Below are 19,368 nucleotides of genomic sequence, written 5' to 3' on the forward strand. Positions count from 1 at the left end.
AAGTGCTCAACAACTGCCTTTTTTCTTTTTTTCTTTTTGTAGTCAGTCCAAAAAGCAGGAAAAACAGGTTTATCAAACCCCTGGAAGGCCAACACATAGATGATTACATTGGCCCGAAAGGTCACGATTTGGGTAGGTAGGACGGAAGACCAACTCAAAACACAGAAACAAACAGCGAGAAGCCCTCTTTCAAAATATAAAGGCAAGAGTGGTTACAGTGACCAGATGCAAAAGAACAAGTCTCGCTACGCAAGAGACATTTCAGAGTGCTTAGTCTCTCTCACCCCTGCATGGCAAGCTATGCTATCCTCCACAGGCATCTAGCCAGTCTACCAATAGATCTCCTGTAACAGGGCCTGGGGGAGGGCAGCCTAATCCTATGAGCGTTTACTCAGAAGTTCCACTGGGTTCAAAGCGACCAAATGCCAAGCATGCATGCACAGGGTAGACATTGCCTGGGCTGTCTCACTACTGTGCAGATCTCTCATGCCCTTGGCACAATAAGAGTGCATAGAATCATAGAGTTGAAAGGGACCCCGAGAGTCATCTAGTCCAACCCACTTCAGTGCAGGAAACTCAGCTAAATCATCCATGAAGGAGAGTCCACCACCTCTCATGTGAGCCTGTTCCACTGCTGAACAGCTTTTACTGTCAGAAAGTTTTCCCAGATGTTTCGTCAGAATCTCCTTTCTTGCAACTTGAAGCCATTGGTTTGAGTCCTACGTCCAGAACAGGAGAAAACAAGCATGCTCCCTCCTCCATGTGACAGCCCTCAAGATATTGGAAGATGGGTAGCGTACCTCCTCTCAGTCTCCTCTTTTCCCAGTTAAACATACCCAGCTCCTCATAAGGCTGAGTTTCCAGTCCCTTGATCACCTTGGTTGCCCTCCTCTGCACATGTTCCAGCTTGTCTACATCCTTCTTAAACTGTGGTGCCCAGAATTGGACACAGTATTCCAAGTGTGGTCCCATGTGCTGCTAGCAAGCCAGGTGTCCCCCATCCTGCATTTGTGCATCTGGTTCTTCCTGCCCAAGTGCAGAACCTTACATTTGTTCCAATTGAAATTCATTTTGTTAGCTTGTGCCCAGTTCTCCAATTTAGTTTTGTTAGCTTGTGCCCAGTTCTCCAATCTGTTAGGGTCATTTTGAATTCTGATTCTGTCTTCTGCGGCATTAGCTGCCCCTCCCAGTTTGGTGTCATCTGCAAATTTGATGAGCATCCCCTCAATTCCTTCATCCAAGTCATTTATAAAGACGTTAAACAACAACGGACCCAGGAAAACATGAGCACTTCCTCCCGAGTTTCCGAGTACTTCCACTTCATTAATCAGTTCATTAATCAGTTCCGAGTACTTCCACTTCATTAATCAGTTCCTCTCTATGGGTGAGGACCAGGTCCAAGATAGACCAGGTCCTTGTTGCTTCTTCCATCTTCTGGGAAATGAAATTGTCAGTGGCGCAATAGAGGAATTTGTCAGACCTTATACTCTTGGCAGAGTCTGAGTCCCAACAGATATCGGGGATGTTGAAGTCCCCCATGATTACTATTTCTCTCCTTTCTTAATGTTTGGTAATCTGCTCTAGTAAGGCATCATCCAAGTCTTCAGTCTGACTTGGTGGTCTGTAGCAGACACCCACAGTAAGGTCACTGTTGCTTCTCTCTCCTACAATTTTCACCCATATATTCTCAATCCGCTTTTTATTCTCCAGGTCATGGATTTCATCACAAGTGTACACATCCTTTAAATACAGTGGTGCCTTGGGTTAAGTACTTAATTCGTTCCGGAGGTCCATTCTTAACCTGAAACTGTTCTTAATCTGAAGCACCACTTTAGCTAATGGGGCCTTCTGCTGCTGCCACACCGCCGCTGCACGATTTCTGTTCTCATCCTGAAGCAAAGTTCTTAACACTAGGTACTATTTCTGGGTTAGCGGAGTCTGTAACCTGAAGCGTATGTAACCTGAAACGTATGTAACCCAAGGTACCACTGTACAATGCTACTCCTCCTCCCTTCCTGTTTGGCCTATTCCTTTTGAACAGTTTATACCCCTAAACTCCTAAATTCCAGTCTCTTCCAGCAAGACAAGCAGCTTGCTCTTGCTACAAGTGTCCTGTTGCTTGTTCTCTGGCAGAATGACAAACATGACACAGGATTGACAGATCACTGCAGCAGCTCCCTCGCCCTCCATGTCTCTGGTCCTATGCACATCAAGAGACAGAACTCTGGGCCTCCCCTTTAAACTCCCCCACTAAATGCCCATTTGCGAGGTCTGTTTGCGAGCTCCCAGGATCTGCACTGAGCTAAGTCTGACTGCTGCTGGTTGCTAACTCCTCCCTCAGCCTGGCTTCCTCTCAGCTGGAACTCCTACCTCTCAGATCCTGTGTTCCCATAGAGCCATCAGCCACACACACCCTCCGGCTCCAAAAGACACAATCTTACTCTCTTCAGTCTCTTCCAGGAATCCTTGCCCGTGTTTGCAAGCTCTCTTTGCGAGCTCTTCATAACACATCATAAAGAATGACTGAGATGAATAGAAATGACCAAATAGCATTCTTGTACAACAAATTTGCTTTCCCCAAAGTTATAAGCTATATGATTTGTTATTTAAGGAAAGTGTGGATGCAAGTGATGTCCCAACCCAGGGCAGGGGGAAGGAGATGCAGGATTGGCTACTGCTGGTGGGGTGCAGCTTAAAATAATTATTACAGTATGAATTCCTTTGACACAGTCAAAGATAATTTTCCTATTTAATTAGCTATCAAAAAATCAAAATTACCCATGTGTAATTAATATAACACAGGATCTTTCTCGAGGCTACAAACATGAGTCTGACCAAACTGCGGGAGGCAGTGGAAGACAGGAGTGCCTGGCATGCTCTGGTCCATGGGGTCACGAAGAGTCGGACACGACTAAACGACTAAACAACAACAAAATTAATATAATAAAATGAAACCATTATAAGCAATGCATATTAGTTTCATTAATCCTGTGTGAGTAATTCTGATTTTTCGATAACAAACTGCACTGCTATCTGTAAAGGAATGACATTTGTTCAATTATGATGATTTTAGCTGATTTTGTGAAATTGGGATGCTTGTTAGAGCCTCAATTTGATTAGATCGAACTACGGTAAGTCGCTTCCATAAAACAACAGGCAGATATCTGTAACTTTTCTGATTCAATACCAGTTTTAAACATAGGCTAACTCTGTTGCATATAAAAATCCCTAATGGAACAGAAGGGGAAATGGACTCATTTATCCATTGCTCTGGGAAAGGGTGGTTATCAGCTTCATGAACTGCTGACAAATGTGCAGAACAAACAAACCTGAGGCCCATTCCTATGCAGACACACCCAGGACCAATTTTTTAAAAAATAATAATAATAAATCAGTAGGGTTAGGCACTCCTAATATCTATGCTGGGCTGTAAAGAAAGTGAAGCAGAGATCAAGACCAAGAGATGTTCTCATGCAGATTGTTTTTTCCCCTCAGCTGTAGGGAGCCTTCACAAATTCCAAATCCTTTAAAAGACCTGCTCACACTAAGAGTGCAGATTAAGGGAAAGTGGGGCCCTGCTACTAGCTCCCACCACCAACGTTACACTCACCCAGTGGCAGATTGGGGCTCTCAAATTTCAGCAGCGCCCGGTGCGTTGCTAAAATTTGGGGCTCCCTCACCTCTCATGCTCTGTTCCGCATCACTGTTGCAGTGCCCCCTGCAATGCCAGCAGCCAGTGCAGCCGAACTGGTCGTAATACCCTATAACCACCTCTGTCCACCCCATTCCCTGGCATCAGTGTGTTGGAGCGGATCAGATTCAGCCAGGAGAGTCATTATTGGCAAGAGTCCTGTTTTGGGTGAAACCACACCTGCTCCCATCCTTCTGAGCCTTGGACAAAGGAAAATGCTCTTTTATTATGACTGTGGAAGAAGTGACAACGTAAAGGCACTCTGACCTTCTCAGAGTCACTCTGCTTCTTAATTTCAAAGTGGGCACTGACAGAGGAAAAGGGACACACATTCCCTTAATACTGAGAGCAAAGCATTCCGCATATGCTCAGAGGCACTGCAATTTGTTGTTGTTTAGTCGTTTAGTCATGCCCAACTCTTTGTGACCCCATGGACCAGAGCATGCCAGGCACTCCTGTCTTCCACTGCCTCCCGCAGTTTGGTCAAACTCATGCTGGTAGCTTCGAGAACACTGTCCAACCATCTCGTCCTCTGTCGTCCCCTTCTCCTTGCGCCCTCCATCTTTCCCAACATCAGGGTCATTTCCAGGGAATCTTATCTTCTCATGAGGTGGCCAAAGTATTGGAGCCTCAGCTTCACGATCTGTCCTTCCAGTGAGCACTCAGGGCCGATTTCCTTAAGAATGGAGAGGTTTGATCTTCTTGCAGTCCATGGGACTCTCAAGAGTCTCCTCCAGCACCATTATTCAAAAGCATCAATTGTTTGGCGATCAGCCTTCTTTATGGTCCAGCTTTCACTTCCATACATCACTACTGTGAAAACCATAGCACTGCAATACCAGATGCAGTTTCCGCTTTAAGAATTCCCTGCCATGGATTTGCTGCTTGTTCTTGGGCTCTGCCACTTACTGCTGTGTGTCAAGTCTTCTTCAGCTGTAAAACAGAACCACCATAGTGGACTCTCCTTCACTGGAGGTTTTTAAGCAGAGATTCAATGGCCACCTCTCATGGATGCTTTGATTGAGATTCATGCATCGCAGGGGGTTGGACTAGATAATTCTCCTCATGGTCCCTTCCAACCAGTTTATGATTCTATGAACATCCTTCAAATACTGTACTTTTCCATGTATAAGACGAGGTTTTTTACTCTAAAATTATGTTCAAAAACTTGCCTCGTCTTATCCATGGATAGTGAATGGGGTGAACAGGTGATTGGCAGGAGCTTGTCAGTGATGATTGTTGGCTGCTAGAAGGGCTGCTTTGGATTGTCTGCTGCTTCTCTAATTGGGTTGGTGATTGGCTTCTGCAGCAAACACTGCTGTTGGTTGGCTGTCGCTGCCGCGATTGGCAGCGGCTGTTCTGGGATGCGTGCGATTGCCAGCGGACAGCTTTTCTCAGTCGGGTAAGAATTTTTTTGTGGGGAAGGGTCTGTTTCCAATTGTCTGTCGCTGTGAGAAGTGGGCAATTGTCTGCTGCCTGCAATTGTTGGTGTCTATGCTGCGTGTGAGCAATTTTTGGCAATTCCCCCCCCCAAAAAAAAATACGCTGTAAAACTCTGGGCAATCCTCTGCAAAAAAAAAACTAAACTCTGAGCCATCTCTCCCCCCCCTCCCCAATTTTCTCAAATTTGAGTCCCCTCAAATAGGGGGTGTTTTATAGATGGGGGCATCTTGTAGGCAGAAAAGTACGGTAGCACTCATGCAATGTGTGTCCTTCGCATAATTTTAACTTTCCCTGCAGTGTGTGACTTGCCTTGGTGCTTTTCTCATCTAGAGAAATCTTCTTGCAGGAGCCTTTAGTTCCCACTTTCTTCTTGTGATGCATGAGAGTCTGGATTTTGCTGACACGGCCATAATGCACCAGGCCACTGTTGGTCTGCTGAACTCTGCCCGTAGTCTCAAACATCCCCCACCCCACCCCATGCACAGGAGCGTTAATTATTTCCGTTTGTGAAATGTGGTAGGGAACAATACAATTATACCCTCGGCAAACAGAAACAGGCTAGCCACAGGCTGCCATCTGCTTTCCATCTGTCAGAGGGCTAATCACGGGGATCAACTGAGCTACTGTGATGTCATAAAATGTTTGCTAATGTTGTATTTGCTCAAGGGGAAATGGTCTGCAATAGAATGACACACAGCAGCACTACTCAAGAAAGTGAAAGGTCAGGGTGGCTTGGGAGGGGAGGAAAACCCTCACAAGGCCAAGATAGCAGGACCAGCTATGTGGGGCATCGACTTCCATTATACAACTGAAAGCCACTGTTGGCCATTATTCTCTGTAGACAAGCAACGCCATCACTGTAATCTCTTGGCATATCTATGGTGAACACCCAGGGTGGAAAACCAGTGCAACCTTTTTATCAGAAGTGCCAATAAGAACTGGGTTAAAGTCTGTGGTGTTGGAAGAGGGCACAGGAAGTGGGACTACTCGAGGGAAGAGGTAGATGGGAGAGTGGTCAGAGAACGCCTGACTCAGTAAACTGCAGCCCCCTACAAAACGCAGGCGCCCAACTCAAAAACAGGAACCTGAGGGAACAACTTACAGAGGACACAAAAGCGAGAGGGAAAGATGGACACAGAAGGCATGCAGTGGAGCCTAAAGAACTTGCCTCATGGGAAGAGAAGAAATTATTTGCTATTATCTGGAAATGGAGGGGGGGGGGAGAGAGAGTTTATATTCTCTAGGGAACTGCTAGCGAAACCAAGTCAGAGAGCCATGAGCGGTGGAGGGATGACACATTCTCATATGACAGGACATTTTCTAACATATAATAAGATGAGGCAGCCCTCATGCACACCGCTCAGAGCTCCTTGGAGGAAGGGTGGAACACGACCACAACAAACACACAAGAAATGACTAACCAGCCACATTGTTGGCGGCAGTTTTCGTGGCTTCGGCTTCTGACTATACCTACTCTTTTTTATTTCCTTTTTGTTATTGTTGTTGTTTTTGGCATCGGCACATGTTCCGTACAAGTCTACAAGTCATAAACTTAGGTTCTTCCAGAGCAAAAGCTCGTGAGGTAAACTAACTGCACGGTGCCATTCTGTGTACAGTTCTGGTTGCGGCACCCCCCCCCCCCAAAAAAAGGACGCTTCAAAGCTGGACAAAGGGCAGGAAAAGGGCAAGCAAAATGACTGAGGGGGCTGAAGCCCTGCAAGGGAAGGTTGCAACATTTGGCGCTGTTTTTTGCTTTGTTTGGAAAAATAAGGCAAATGTCAGACACGACAGAAGTGCTTGAGATTATTCAGAGAGCAAAGAAAACGTACAGAAGTGTTTTTTCTCCCTCCCATACACACATCCAACCAAGTTAAACGTCAGAAGATTCAGGATGGGCAAAAAGGTTATTTATTTATTCAGGCAGGGTATAGTTGGAACTGTGGAATTTGCTCCCATGCGATGTGCTGGGGGTTAGGCAAACTAATGGGGTATAAGGCTATTGATGGCGGTGTTGCGGCTCCACTGTCAGAGTTAGTGTGCCTCTGAAGAAGCACAACTGGGGGAAGAGCTGCTGCAAAGTGTCCTCCTGCCTGTGGGCTTCTCAAGGGCATCCGGCTGGCCACTGTGAGACCACACTGGTCTCCAGCAGGGCTCAGATAGATAGATGGATAAATAGATAGATAGATAGATAGATAGATAGATAGATAGATGATAGATAGATAGATAGATAGATAGATAGATAGATAGATGATAGATAGATAGATAGATAGATAGATGATAGATAGATAGATAGATAGATGATAGATAGATAGATAGATAGATGATAGATAATTTATTAAGGTCGGAGATCAGCTTATAAAACACACTTGGGGGTACAGTCACAGAAGAAAAACAAACAATTAAAACAATGTACAACAATAAATTTAAAAACCATGTACAACAATAAACTACCACAGGGAGTTGACCCAGTCACCCATGGAACTGTGTTTGGGGAGTTTCATAACGCACTAGTTTGAGTTAGGAGATCGTCTGCGCCTACACATCTGTACATAGAATCTGGCGACCATCCTGGTCATCTTCTGATCTTTGCTTAGTCTTCATATCCTAAATGGTTGCACCAGGGGCGATATCCCCGGGGAATATACATTCATGTCTGGGGTAAGAACCAGCACAATTGATTATATGTTGGCTGACAGCAAATTGCTAACAAAAATAGGGCTCTTATACAGGTGAGCCCACACCAAGAATCATAGAATTGGAAGGGACCATGCGGGTCATCTAGCCCAACCCCTGGAATGCAGGAAATGTCTTGCCCAACGTGGGACTCAAACCCATGGCCCTCAGATTAAGGGTCTCATGCGCTAACCAGCTGAACTACCCCAGCTGACAAAGGCTTATGGATTCACTAACAAGTGCAACCTTATACGTGCCTACTCAGAAGTAGGTCCTCCTGAATTCAGCTGGACCTATTTCGGGGAAAGTGTGGAAGGGACGGCAGCTTACGGTAGTCAAGGTAAGCCGATGCCAAAACAAAAACACTCCACTAAATAGTATAATGAATTCAAAGAAGCTTGAGTCACCTAGCTCAGTTGTTTAGACTAGAGCATTGTGCTGAAAATGCCAAGGTTGCAAGTTTGATCCCTAACAGCTGCATATTCCTGCGTTCTTCAATTCTATGAAGAGCCAGTGTGGTGTAGTGGTTAAGAGTGGTAGTCTCGTAACCTGGGGAACCGGGTTCGCGTCTCCGCTCCTCCACATGCAGCTGCTGGGTGACCTTGGGCCAGTCACACTTCTGTGAAGTCTCTCAGCCCCACTCACCTCACAGAGTGTTTGTTGTGGGGGAGGAAGGGAAAGGAGAATGTTAGCCGCTTTGAGACTCCTTAAAGGGAGTGAAAGGTGGGATATCAAATCCAAACTCTTCTTCTTCAAACTCTATTGTAGCATAAGCTTTTTTTTTTACTTAGCTACACAGTTATTTTTGTTACCCTCCGGTCTGTTTATACTTACCATAGGGCTGAAGTCCTAAAAACACTTAACTAGGGGTAAATCCCATTGAAATACACAGACTAACTTCTGAGTAAGCATGCTTAGGATTGCATTGCAAATCTGTTAGGACTTTAGGGTGCCACACAATGGTTTTATTTTTATTTTTTGGGAGTAGCAGACTAATATGGCTAAGCTTTCGGAAATTATTGCTAATAGAACAAAACTTTTAAACATGTTAGAGAAGTGCAATTTTCATTTACATTTTATTTCATCAACTCAAATGTCAGGTGTCCAACTACTGATTACTCCACCGCCTTGGTGCTCCCTGAACACTGCAATGGAAGGCAGCAGAGCAGATTTACCTCTCACTAAGCAACTAGGTGATTTTCCTTCTATAAAAGTCTGTAAATAAAGAATTGGGAGCTTAAAAAAAAAAAGGAAGCTGAAGGGGCCAGAAATTTCCCTGGAGGAAGTGTGTTTACAAGCCTGCTCTCTGATAAATATAGAAACAGCTGCCCTGAAAATTCTATTCTTTGATGCTGCTATTGACATAGAATAGAGCTCAATAGGGCTTTACTCTCAGGGTAAAGGGGTATCGAATTGCAGCCTGGATCAGAGGTACCTCTTAGACCATTTACTTTTGAAAGACAGCAAGAAGCCACACTAAAACCCAGGTGTTTCGAAGTACCGATTCTAACAGAGCCCACAAACAGAAGGCAACCAAACTGGATGGAAATCTGCACCTCTTTTCAACAGGGCTTTTGTGTAAACATGCACAATTGGGCTGCAGAACCGCCATATCCATCTCAGAAATATGAAATTAATCTTTGCAATAACTTGCAGGCGCCTCCTTAGCCCCAAGGTGGATCCAGAAGGGTTTCAACAGTATGCTATATGTTGTGTTTTACACAGGACAACAAAGCCTTATACAGCATCAGGGGAGGATTTACAGCCGGGGCAAATTATTTCACATTAGGTACAAATGATAAAATTAGCACTACCATTAAAAGAAAAAAATTAATGGCCAACTTTGTTACCTCCTTTCATATTCAGCATGCATTTTGAAGGAATTTGTTTGAAAAACACCACCACTTTGTACATGAAACAGGCAGTTTCTTCCTTTGATAACTAAACAGGATGAAAATGGGGTGTGCGCGTGAGGAGAAGATTTCACCCTAAAGTAGATCATGTAGGTGGGGATGTCTGATCTGACAGTGAGTGAATTTGAAACTGGACCGTGAAACTGTATGCCTCTTTCTCAGGCATAGGCAAACTCGGCCCTTCAGATGTCTTGGGACTACAACTCCCATGAACCCTAGCTAGCAGGACCAGTGGTCAGGGATAATGGAAATTGTAGTCTCAAAACATCTGGAGGGCCGAGTTTGCCTATGCCTGCTCTTGCTATTCAGATAGTTCCTTTGAAGATGCATCAGGAAGACACTAAGTCAGGGATGGCAAACCTGGCACCCTCCTAATGTCATTGGGCTACAATTCCCATCATTCCTGGCCACTAGCCATTCTGACTGCAGCTGTTGAACAACAGAAGGACAATGAGTCCCCCCTGCATCCCTATGCAAATTGTTGGGCATGGAGAAGGTTCTGTATAGATGCTCTGAAGCAGAGCAAAATGCTATCCGAATAACCCTGCGGCAAATGCTCATTTCCCAGAAGCGTCTCACCTCTCCTTTGTTTAATGGGCCTGGGTGGAGAAGACAAGCCTGCTCCTCTATAGGCTATTATTAAGGTACCACCACCAAGAAATAATTCTCTCTCAAACAAGGCACGGGAAAGGTAAATGGCATTTTAAAACTCCCACTTATTTTCATATTCTAGATTAAATAGCCCCTCACAGTATAAATAAATGAGATACACCAGAACTATAATATCCCATGCCTTTGGTGCGCTGCAAACATTAAAGGTAAAGGTACCCCTGACCATTAGGTCCAGTCATGACCGACTCTGGGGTTGCAGCGCTCATCTCGCTCTACTGGCCGAGGGAGCTGGCGTACATGTGGCCGGCATGACTAAGCCGCTTCTGGCGAACCAGAGCAGCGCACGGAAACGCTGTTTACATTCCTGCCGGAGCAGTACCTATTTATCTACTTGCACTTTGACATGCTTTTGAACTGCTAGGTTGGCAGGAGCAGGGACCGAGCAACGGGAGCTCACCCCGTCGTGGGGATTCAAACCACCGACCTTCTGATTGGCAAGTCCTAGGCTCTGTGGTTTAACCCACAGCGCCACCCGTGTCCCAACATTGCAAACATTAAGACTTTTTAAATCCCAGACCTCTCAGTCGCCAAAGAAATTGTTTGATCATCAGCAACTTTGGATCTATTTGTAGATCTCTGGGTGATTTGTAGCAGATCAGCTAGGATTTCTTATTCCCAGCTGTTTGACAATGGCAAACTCTCTCCCCTGAAATGAAGAAAAGCAGTAAGGGGAAAACAACTAGGAGCATTCATCTGTTTTAAACTATAACTGATGTTAGATGTTTTTGACTGTAGCTGCTTTTAGGATATGTTAACTGTTCTACAATGTTTTGGCTTCCTTTGGTTTTAAATTGTGTTATGTTTGCTGCCCTGAGCTCCATGAGGAGGAAGGGTGGGGTACAACTCCAATGAATAATAAAATTCAATAAATAACAGCATTCTAAGAGAGTGCTGAAAAACTTTTCTCCAGCCGCCTTTTCCACACCTTACAAGAACAAGGTTGGCCAATTCTGAATTCGAAGGAGAAACAATAGTGGAATTTCTAGTTTTGCAAGGCTTCTAGGTTTGACTCTACCTTCCTGGTACCTCCTCAAAGAGTTTCAGATTCCCTCTTCAGACTGGAGAACGCAGCGCATCAATCCCTTGTCTCGCTTTAGAGAAATGGTTCCAGACTAAACACCACAGAGGGAAATGATGAGCAATTTTTGATGGCCATAGCTCAAACCCTCAAATCACATCTAGCCAAAAGGATGAGGCAGAAGAAAGGGGCGGGGCAGGCTGAGAGACATCATTCATTTCCCTGCAGTTTTGGGACAGGGTGAATAGCAGTCAGCATCCACACTACAGCCCAGAGGAGAATTAAATAATGGCAGCGGCAGGGCTCACCTGCTCATACGGCTACACCTAAAAAGAAAACAGTAAACTAACTGCTTTTAATTAAAAGACGCCTGCTTCTTGGGAGAAGGGCAATGACAGGCCTAGACAGCATCTTGAGAAGTAGAGACGTCACCATGCCAACAAAGGTCCGTATAGTTAAAGCCATGGTTTTCCCAGTAGTGATGTATGGAAGTGAGAGCTGGACCATCAAGAAGGCTGATCGCCGAAGAATTGATGCTTTTGAATTATGGTGCTGGAGAAGACTCTTGAGAGTCCCATGGACTGCAAGAAGATCAAATGCATCCATTCTTAAGGAAATCAGCCCTGAGTGCTCACTGGAAGGACAGATCGTGAAGCTGAGGCTCCAGTACTTTGGCCACCTCATGAGAAGAGAAGACTCCCTGGAGAAGACACTGATGTTGAGAAAGATGGAGGGCACAAGGAGAAGGGGGCGACAGAGGACGAGATGGTTGGATAGTGTTTTCGAGGTTACCAGCATGAGTTTGACCAAACTGTGGGAGGTAATGGAGGACAGAGGTGCCTGGTGTGCTCTGGTCCATGGGGTCACGAAGAGTCGGACACGACTAAACAACAACAACAACAACAAACTAACTGCTCAGAATACCCTCTAGATCAGAACACTGCAAAGAACCTTAACCATAATAACCAGTATCCAAGACAGCTGATTCAGCTGGCTCATCCAAAGGCTTCACTCAGCATTCCCTAGTGAGATTTTAAGAATGATTTTCACCAAGCAGCAAACCCTCACATTATACTACAATCTGCATTTGAACGTTCCTTCCATTCAAACAGGGTTCGCTATGTTGTACAAGGAGCTGCCATTACAAGAATGCAGAACGGTGGTTCTTTGGGCCCCTGGCTTATAAGAAAAGTAACTTCAGTTCACATAGGTGTTAAAAACTTTTGGAATGCTGATCATGTCCAATAGAGGAGGAGATCCTTAAGGACAGGGAATGGGATCTATGGGGTGCTCTTGAACCCCAGCACCCCAGTTGGCATGGCCAGTGTTCAGGGATGATGGGAACTGTCGTTCAACAACACCTGGAGGGCAGCAGATTCTCCATCCCTAGTTTATGGGGTTACAGTTCCTTCTCAAAAACAACAACAAAACGAAAAAAAATAGGAAAACCCAATCGTTGCTTTTCTGTGCTACAGTTTCTGTGTCACAACCTCAAACTTGATACACTGTATATGGGAGGGAGTGTCTACGCCACAGCTCTGCTTTGAGTGTTTATCACAGCAAACCACACAGAAGGAAAGTAGGAAAGGCAGAAAATGGACTGTGTGTCATTTGGAAGACCGATTGATCTCCACCATCATGCTCAGTAGATCCACTAACATTAAAGCATTTAAATTATGTAAGTCCATTCATTTCAATGCTCGATTCAGAGTATGATAAAAGTTGGATAGGACCCACAGAGGCAGCAAAAAGTATGTTTATGTTACAAATTATGTTACAAATTAACTGTCACCCCCCCAAAAAAAAATAATGCCCTACACAAAAGAATTGCTACACTTCTTGTGGCTTATCCTGATCTGCTATGATCATGTTTTAAAAATCCTCTTGTTTTTAATTTTACCTTAAAAACAAAAAAAATTATGAAGTACATAGCTAGAGAAAAGGGATATTATAAAAGTCCTTTCCATCCCATTCTTCTTCTATGGAACCTTGGGTTAGCATAGATGGGTGTCCATTTATATCCTGCCAACAACCCTGTGAGGTAGATTACATTAAGGAAGTGCAACTGAGAGTGAACCAGTGTTAAGTGACCTATGCATTATTCTAATTTAAATTCACCTTTCTGGAAAACTGAATGAAGTGTTGTAAATATCTCCAGATGGTACACTGTGTTATTCTAAAACACATTTATACAGAACAGGGGTTCTCAAACTTTCTAGCCCCAGGGCCCACTTAAGGCAGCTGAAAACTCACAAGGCCCACCAAACACAAAATGGTGGGTCAGTGGCAGAGCCAGTCACAAAATGGAGGTGGGTGGAGGCAGAGTTTGGCAAAACCAGCTGCCAAATACAGGCATCATGTTCTACTGATATCTAATCTATCTTTGGAAATTGCTACATTCTTTGACACAGCAGTTTCCTTGTGGCAAGGAGTTCCACAACTCAGCTTTCTTCAACGTAAGTTACAGCCATTTACTCTGGAGGAATTGTGACTTGGCTTCCCTACTTTAGGCAAAATTTGCTGATTAAGAGGCTTCTTCTTTTCTATTTTCCTTCCCCACCCCACTTGCCTCTTAAGAGTATTTTTACCCATTTCCTGTCATTTCTTTTCCCAGTTTCCTTTCACATTCCTCTTATACCTTATCCCATACCCCAAAACTGCCAATTTTTTTATCCCTTCTTTCCTGGTCCTGTTACATTCCCTTCTTCCTCCAGCGACAGCATTCCTCTCTTATCTCTCTATTTTCTATTCCCATTTTGTTTATTTGATTATTATTATTATTACTATTAAATACTAGTCTTGATCTCACTTTCCATTTCCCTTCAATGCTACCTTTGGCCCTTAGAACAGGGGTCAGCAACCTTTTACAGCCGTGGGCCAGTCCACCGTCCCTCAGACCATGTGGTGGGCTGGACTATATTTTTGGGGGGGAATGAACGAATTCCTATGCCCCACAAACAACCCAGAGATGCATTTTAAATAAAAGCACACATTCTACTCATGTAAAAACACCAGGCAGGCCCCACAAATAACTCAGAGATGCATTTTAAATAAAAGCACACATTCTAATCATGTAAAAACATGCAGATTCCCGGACCGTCCATGGGCCAGATTGAGATTGAGCCGCATCTGGCCCCCAGGCCTTAGGTTGGTGACCCGTGCCTTAGAATCAGAGAATTGTAGTGTTGGAAGGGACCCCAAGGATCATCTAGTCCAACCCCCTGCAATGCAAGAATCTCAGCTAAAGCAGCCATGACAAATGACGATCCAACCTCTGCTTAAAAACCTCCAAGCAGAGTCCACAACCTCCTGAGGGAGACTGTTCCACTGTCAAACAGCTCCTACTGTCAGAAAGTTCTTCCTGATGTTGAATCGGAATCTCCTTTCTTACTTCATTCCAAACACACGCACACCCAATTTCTCTGAGTCCTCTGGCTACCTTTACTCAGCATGCAAGGAATTGCTCAAACTGGCATCAATCCAACCAAAAGCCTACAAGATCAGCTAGGAGGCAATGCAAGACAACGAGGAGAAAGTCGCCCATAGCCCACTATGTGAGAAACCCTGATCCAAAAGCTGAATTGGTTTCAACACATCTCTCTAATAAATAATAAGACTTCAGGCTAAAGCAGATTTGCAGTTGCAGCAGCGGTGGATTTAAAACTTGTTTACAAACATGGGAGGAAATCCAACCGGTTGCAACACGGCTTACTTCCCGGTACATCCTAAATGCATTTATGATCGCAGCTGAAATCACAAAGCCGAGACAGCATGGAACTTTCCCTTTGTTTCTGGTATGCAGTTATATTTTCAGACAACACCCCGGTCTATGCACTATGGGTTGTGTCTTTACAACAACAGGACCTGCCGTCCCAAAGAACAGCTGCTATTTCCTGAACAACATAATAAACTTTAGCTGAAAGAGCAGTCTTCCATTCATCTCTGTCTCTCGCACACAAAATATTCTGGCCACAGCCTATTCCAGCACAAAATAAAGAGGGCTTGAATTTCCTTATAGATCAGTGAGTTTAAATGCATGCCCAACTTTTGTCTAATTCTATGCAAATTTACTCAGAAAGAAGCCCAAAGAAAGCATGCAAAGGATTAAAGGATGTGTTGAATTATGGTCGAAACACAGAGAAAAAATCCATTGCAATTCATGTGATTTACTACTAAAACACATTTTGGGAGGCAAAAAGAAGCCAAAGGGAAACCGATTTGCAATTGGTATTTCTAATAAGCCTCAGGGCCAGAGAGGTTCTAGATATCTTACAAGATTCAGGATGGAGCAGATATATTGAACAACTGCATCATTCTGTACAAGAAGTACTTACCTACAATCTTTAAGCCATATTGCAATCTTTTCATTTGGAATAGAGCCTGCTGAATGGGGAGAGGTGGGAAAGGGCAGAGAGAAACAAAAGGGAAATGGGGAGAAGCAAGAAGTTATCATTGATGAATGATAAAAGTAGCCATTTGCAGAGGCATCTTTCCTGCTGGCTTTCAAAAATCCCACTGAACTAAATGATATGTAGACCAGCTAAGGCACAATATCAACAGTTTCTAGAAGGGAAGTCAAGCTCCCAACATTTTCTTTAAAACGTTCAAGGACAAAGCAAGGGTATGAACAACAAGGGTATGAACAACAAGGGTACAATTGAGAATTTTGCAGGCTAATCCTGAAAACAATTTATATATTATTTTTTTACTAAATTTACAAGCCTACTCAGAAGCACGTCCTACCAAATTCAACAGAGCTGGTAAACGAGATTAGGATTGCTGCCTAAAAGTTATAATATTGCATTCAACTCAGCCAGTAAACATGCCTAGAACAGCATGGTGAGCTCATTAGGATTTTCTTTCTAATGAAAAGAAAGTGTGATATTGCAGTAGGAAGAAAGAGCTTCAGAGCTCGGTATGGCAGTTTAGGATAGCAGCCATAAAGTTCAGTTCCACCCCCCAACAGTTATTTGCTCATCAAAATAAGATTCCTGTGAAACCTGAAAGGCATTTCTCTATCTTGGCATCAGTTTTTGTGGTCGTCATCAAACACCCAAGCAACAGCCTCTAGCCCACAGATGCTGATGCGACAATCAATCGGTTAACCTTTTAGGTGCCACATGACTCCTCCGAGTGTCTCTTGGGTAGCCAAAGAGAGAGAAAACCATGAGGCTAATAAGACAAACCTCCTTCGGCAGCCAAAGGCAGCTTCCCCCCGGCGATCTCCTGCTCCGGCGCCGGCTCAGCTGCCTCTGGAGAGAGCCGCTCCGCCTCCGACGCTTGCCAAGAGTCTCTGCTTTTGGCCCAGGCCTTTCTCCTTTGAGCGACCCCTTGCCACTCGTCGCGCACCGAAGCCACCTCTTCCTCCTCCATCGGGAGCCCTTAGCCGCTTCTCGCTCTCGGTGACTCGCTCGCCCGCCCTCACCCGGCTGCTGAAGAACGCCTCCAACCTACAGCAAGGAGGAAAGAAAGAAAAGGTCCGGAGGAGAGCTCGTTTTTGCGCGCGATCGAGTCGAGCTGCGGGAAGCAGAAGCACCACCACCAGCAGCAGGAGCCGTGCGCAATTACGCGCCAAGTCGGTGGCGATGGGCGACTTGTGCAAAAGTTGCGCAGGAGGAGGAGGAGGAGGTGGCGCGGCAGAATCGCTGGGCGCCCCCGATCTAGCGCATCCGCTCCTCTGGGAGCCACTGGAATCGAGGGGGCCACCCCACAGCTGCCCAGCAGCAGCACATGTGGCCACAGGCACCCAGCAGCAACCCCGTCCCCGGCTGCATGACCAAGACGACCCAGCATTTACTCCTCCCCCTCGACTCCCAGGGCTATAAAACAAAAAAATCTTGAAAGCGTGCCTCCGCCTCTCCAGTTGCAACCTAGTAGCAACAAGCAAAGCCGCCGGGGGAGGAGGCAGGAAGGAGGGAAACTGACTCTGCGTTTGGTAGCTCCCGGCCGCTGCGAAATTCTGCAGCCGCCCTTCGCCCGCCAGCGAAGCCGCCCCAAACTTCCCCACGACGCCACCCGAGAGTTGCTGCGCCCGCCGCGCCCGGGACTAGCAAGCAGCCGAGGAATGAAGCGGCATTACCGGCAGAGGCGAAAGCAGGCCCGCCCGAGCCTGATCGGACGTGAAGAGCACGGAAATCGGAGAGTTTATATCATCAATCAGGGTGTTCCTCTCTCTCCTGCTGTCTCTCCCCCCCAACACCCCACTTTCCCTGGGGAGGGGACTGCAGGCAGTGTTGGGAGGCAGGATCCGGCTCCTCCTCCTCCAGCGTCCCGGTGGTGACAAGGGGGAAGAGGGCACTTAAGAAGGCGCGGTGTCCTAACCCAGGGGAGGGGAAGCCACGGCTGCCAAGGAAGGTCCCCTCCCCCGGGCGCCTCCACCGCGATCAGGAGGAAGGAAGGGACCCTGCCAAATCCCTCCTCACACACCCGCACTCCAAGGACAGCGCGGTACTCACGTCCTCGTCTTCTCCGCCCTCGCTGCTCTCGGGATCAGGAGAACAGCGAGGCGAGCGCGCCTCTCCCCGACTTCCTCATACCGCAGCTGTCGGGAGGAGAGTTTGACTACTGCTCCGGCAGCGGCCCACGTGATGGGGACCCGAGGCGAGAGGCGCGCTCATCTCCTCCTGCTGGCGGTGTCGCTTGAAAAATAAACAAAGCCTGGGGCTGGGACAAGGGTGCTTGTAGTGGCCGGAGGGATCATAGAATTGCAGCGTTGGAAGGGACCGCGAGGGTCACCTAGTCCAAACCGCTGCAATTCAGAAATCTTTTTTTGACCCATTTGAGCCTCGAACCCACGACCCTGTGATTAAGTCTCACGCTCTCCCGGTTGAGTTGGAAAGGACCACGAGGTTCATCTATTCCAAGCCCCTGCAATGCAGACATCTTTTTTGCCCAATGTGGGGCTCGAACCTGGAATCCTGAGAGTTAAGAGTCTCATGTTCTACCAGCTGAGCTATCCAACGCCTACCTTTCTGTGCTGTACTTTTCCCTGGGTGATTTGACTCCGTCTCCCGCACCCGGGCTTAGTCAGTCACCTGATTCAAACAAATCTGGGGTGGGTGTGTTGCTTATGGACTGATTCGAAGTACAGTACTTTCCATGGGAGTCTCCGAAAGGGCCGGCCAGAAGATAACATCAAGTAAAAAACGTGATGGTGACATTGCAACAGTAACCGTGTGACTTGAGTTTCATAGGTGTGACTGGGGTGTAGATGGCTGAAACTTGGCTGTAAAACTTCGGAAGACAACAGTAACCCAGAGTGGACCTGCCGCCATTGAAGCATGAATGGGGAGACCTTCAGCTGGAGACCCAAGCTTGGGAACACTTGTTTTAAACTATTGTAATCCCCCCCCCCCTTGGTTTTGGGTTTTTTTGTCTCCCCAACCCTACCCCACATTACAATCAAGCAGTGTAGAAATATTATGAAATAAATAAACTTGTGGGGGTTCTTTGCTTCAGGATTGCCTCTTTGGGGTTGTTGTTGATGTTGTTATGTCACGCATCTGACTGGGTTGCCATAGTCACTCTGGGCAAATTAAAACATCAAACGGAGGTGGACTTTGAGGTGGAGTTCTTCCTTGTTTTGCCTGCTTTGTGTGGGGTGGGGGGGAGGTCCTGAGCATTGTTAGTTTTTCATCTATGAAATGAGTACAGTGGTACCTTGTGTTAACTACTTAATTCGTTCCAGAGGTCCGTTCTTAACCTGAAACTGTTCTTAACATGAAGCACCACTTTAGCTAATGGGGCCTCCTGCTGCTGCCGCACCGCTGGAGCACGATTTCTTTTCTCATCCTGAAGCAAAGTTCTTAATACAAGGTACTATTTCGGGGGTAGCGGAGTCTGTAACCTGAAGTGTATGTAACCTGAAGCGTCTGTAACCTGAGGTGCCACTGTACTGTATTTTGTGGTGGCTATGACAGTTTCTTAGATTTCCAAAGGTTTCCAAAATGGGGGCAGGG

The 19,368-nt window shown here is 45.9% G+C and overlaps 1 protein-coding gene across 3 annotated transcripts in view; it reads right to left on the reverse strand.

The window, feature by feature from the left end:
* ITPRID2 (ITPR interacting domain containing 2) overlaps window positions 1-18,742 on the reverse strand; it is a 69,962-nt gene extending 51,220 nt beyond the window's left edge. Inside the window, exons 1-3 of one of the 3 annotated variants that reach the window (XM_077916392.1) lie at window positions 17,866-18,742; window positions 16,597-16,860; window positions 15,745-15,793 (exon numbers count right to left, since the gene is read on the reverse strand). In XM_077916392.1, the coding sequence (XP_077772518.1) occupies window positions 15,745-15,793; window positions 16,597-16,783 (236 nt within the window). In that variant the 5' untranslated portion in view covers window positions 16,784-16,860; window positions 17,866-18,742. Of the gene's footprint in view, window positions 1-15,744; window positions 15,794-16,596 lie in introns of all 3 variants that reach the window. The other 2 variants (XM_077916399.1, XM_028748163.2) reach the window with 2 other exon arrangements.
* Between the last annotated feature and the right edge of the window lie 626 nt (window positions 18,743-19,368).

Source organism: Podarcis muralis, chromosome 1 (genome assembly GCF_964188315.1).
Source record: "Podarcis muralis chromosome 1, rPodMur119.hap1.1, whole genome shotgun sequence".
Taxonomy (NCBI): Eukaryota; Metazoa; Chordata; class Lepidosauria; order Squamata; family Lacertidae; genus Podarcis; species Podarcis muralis.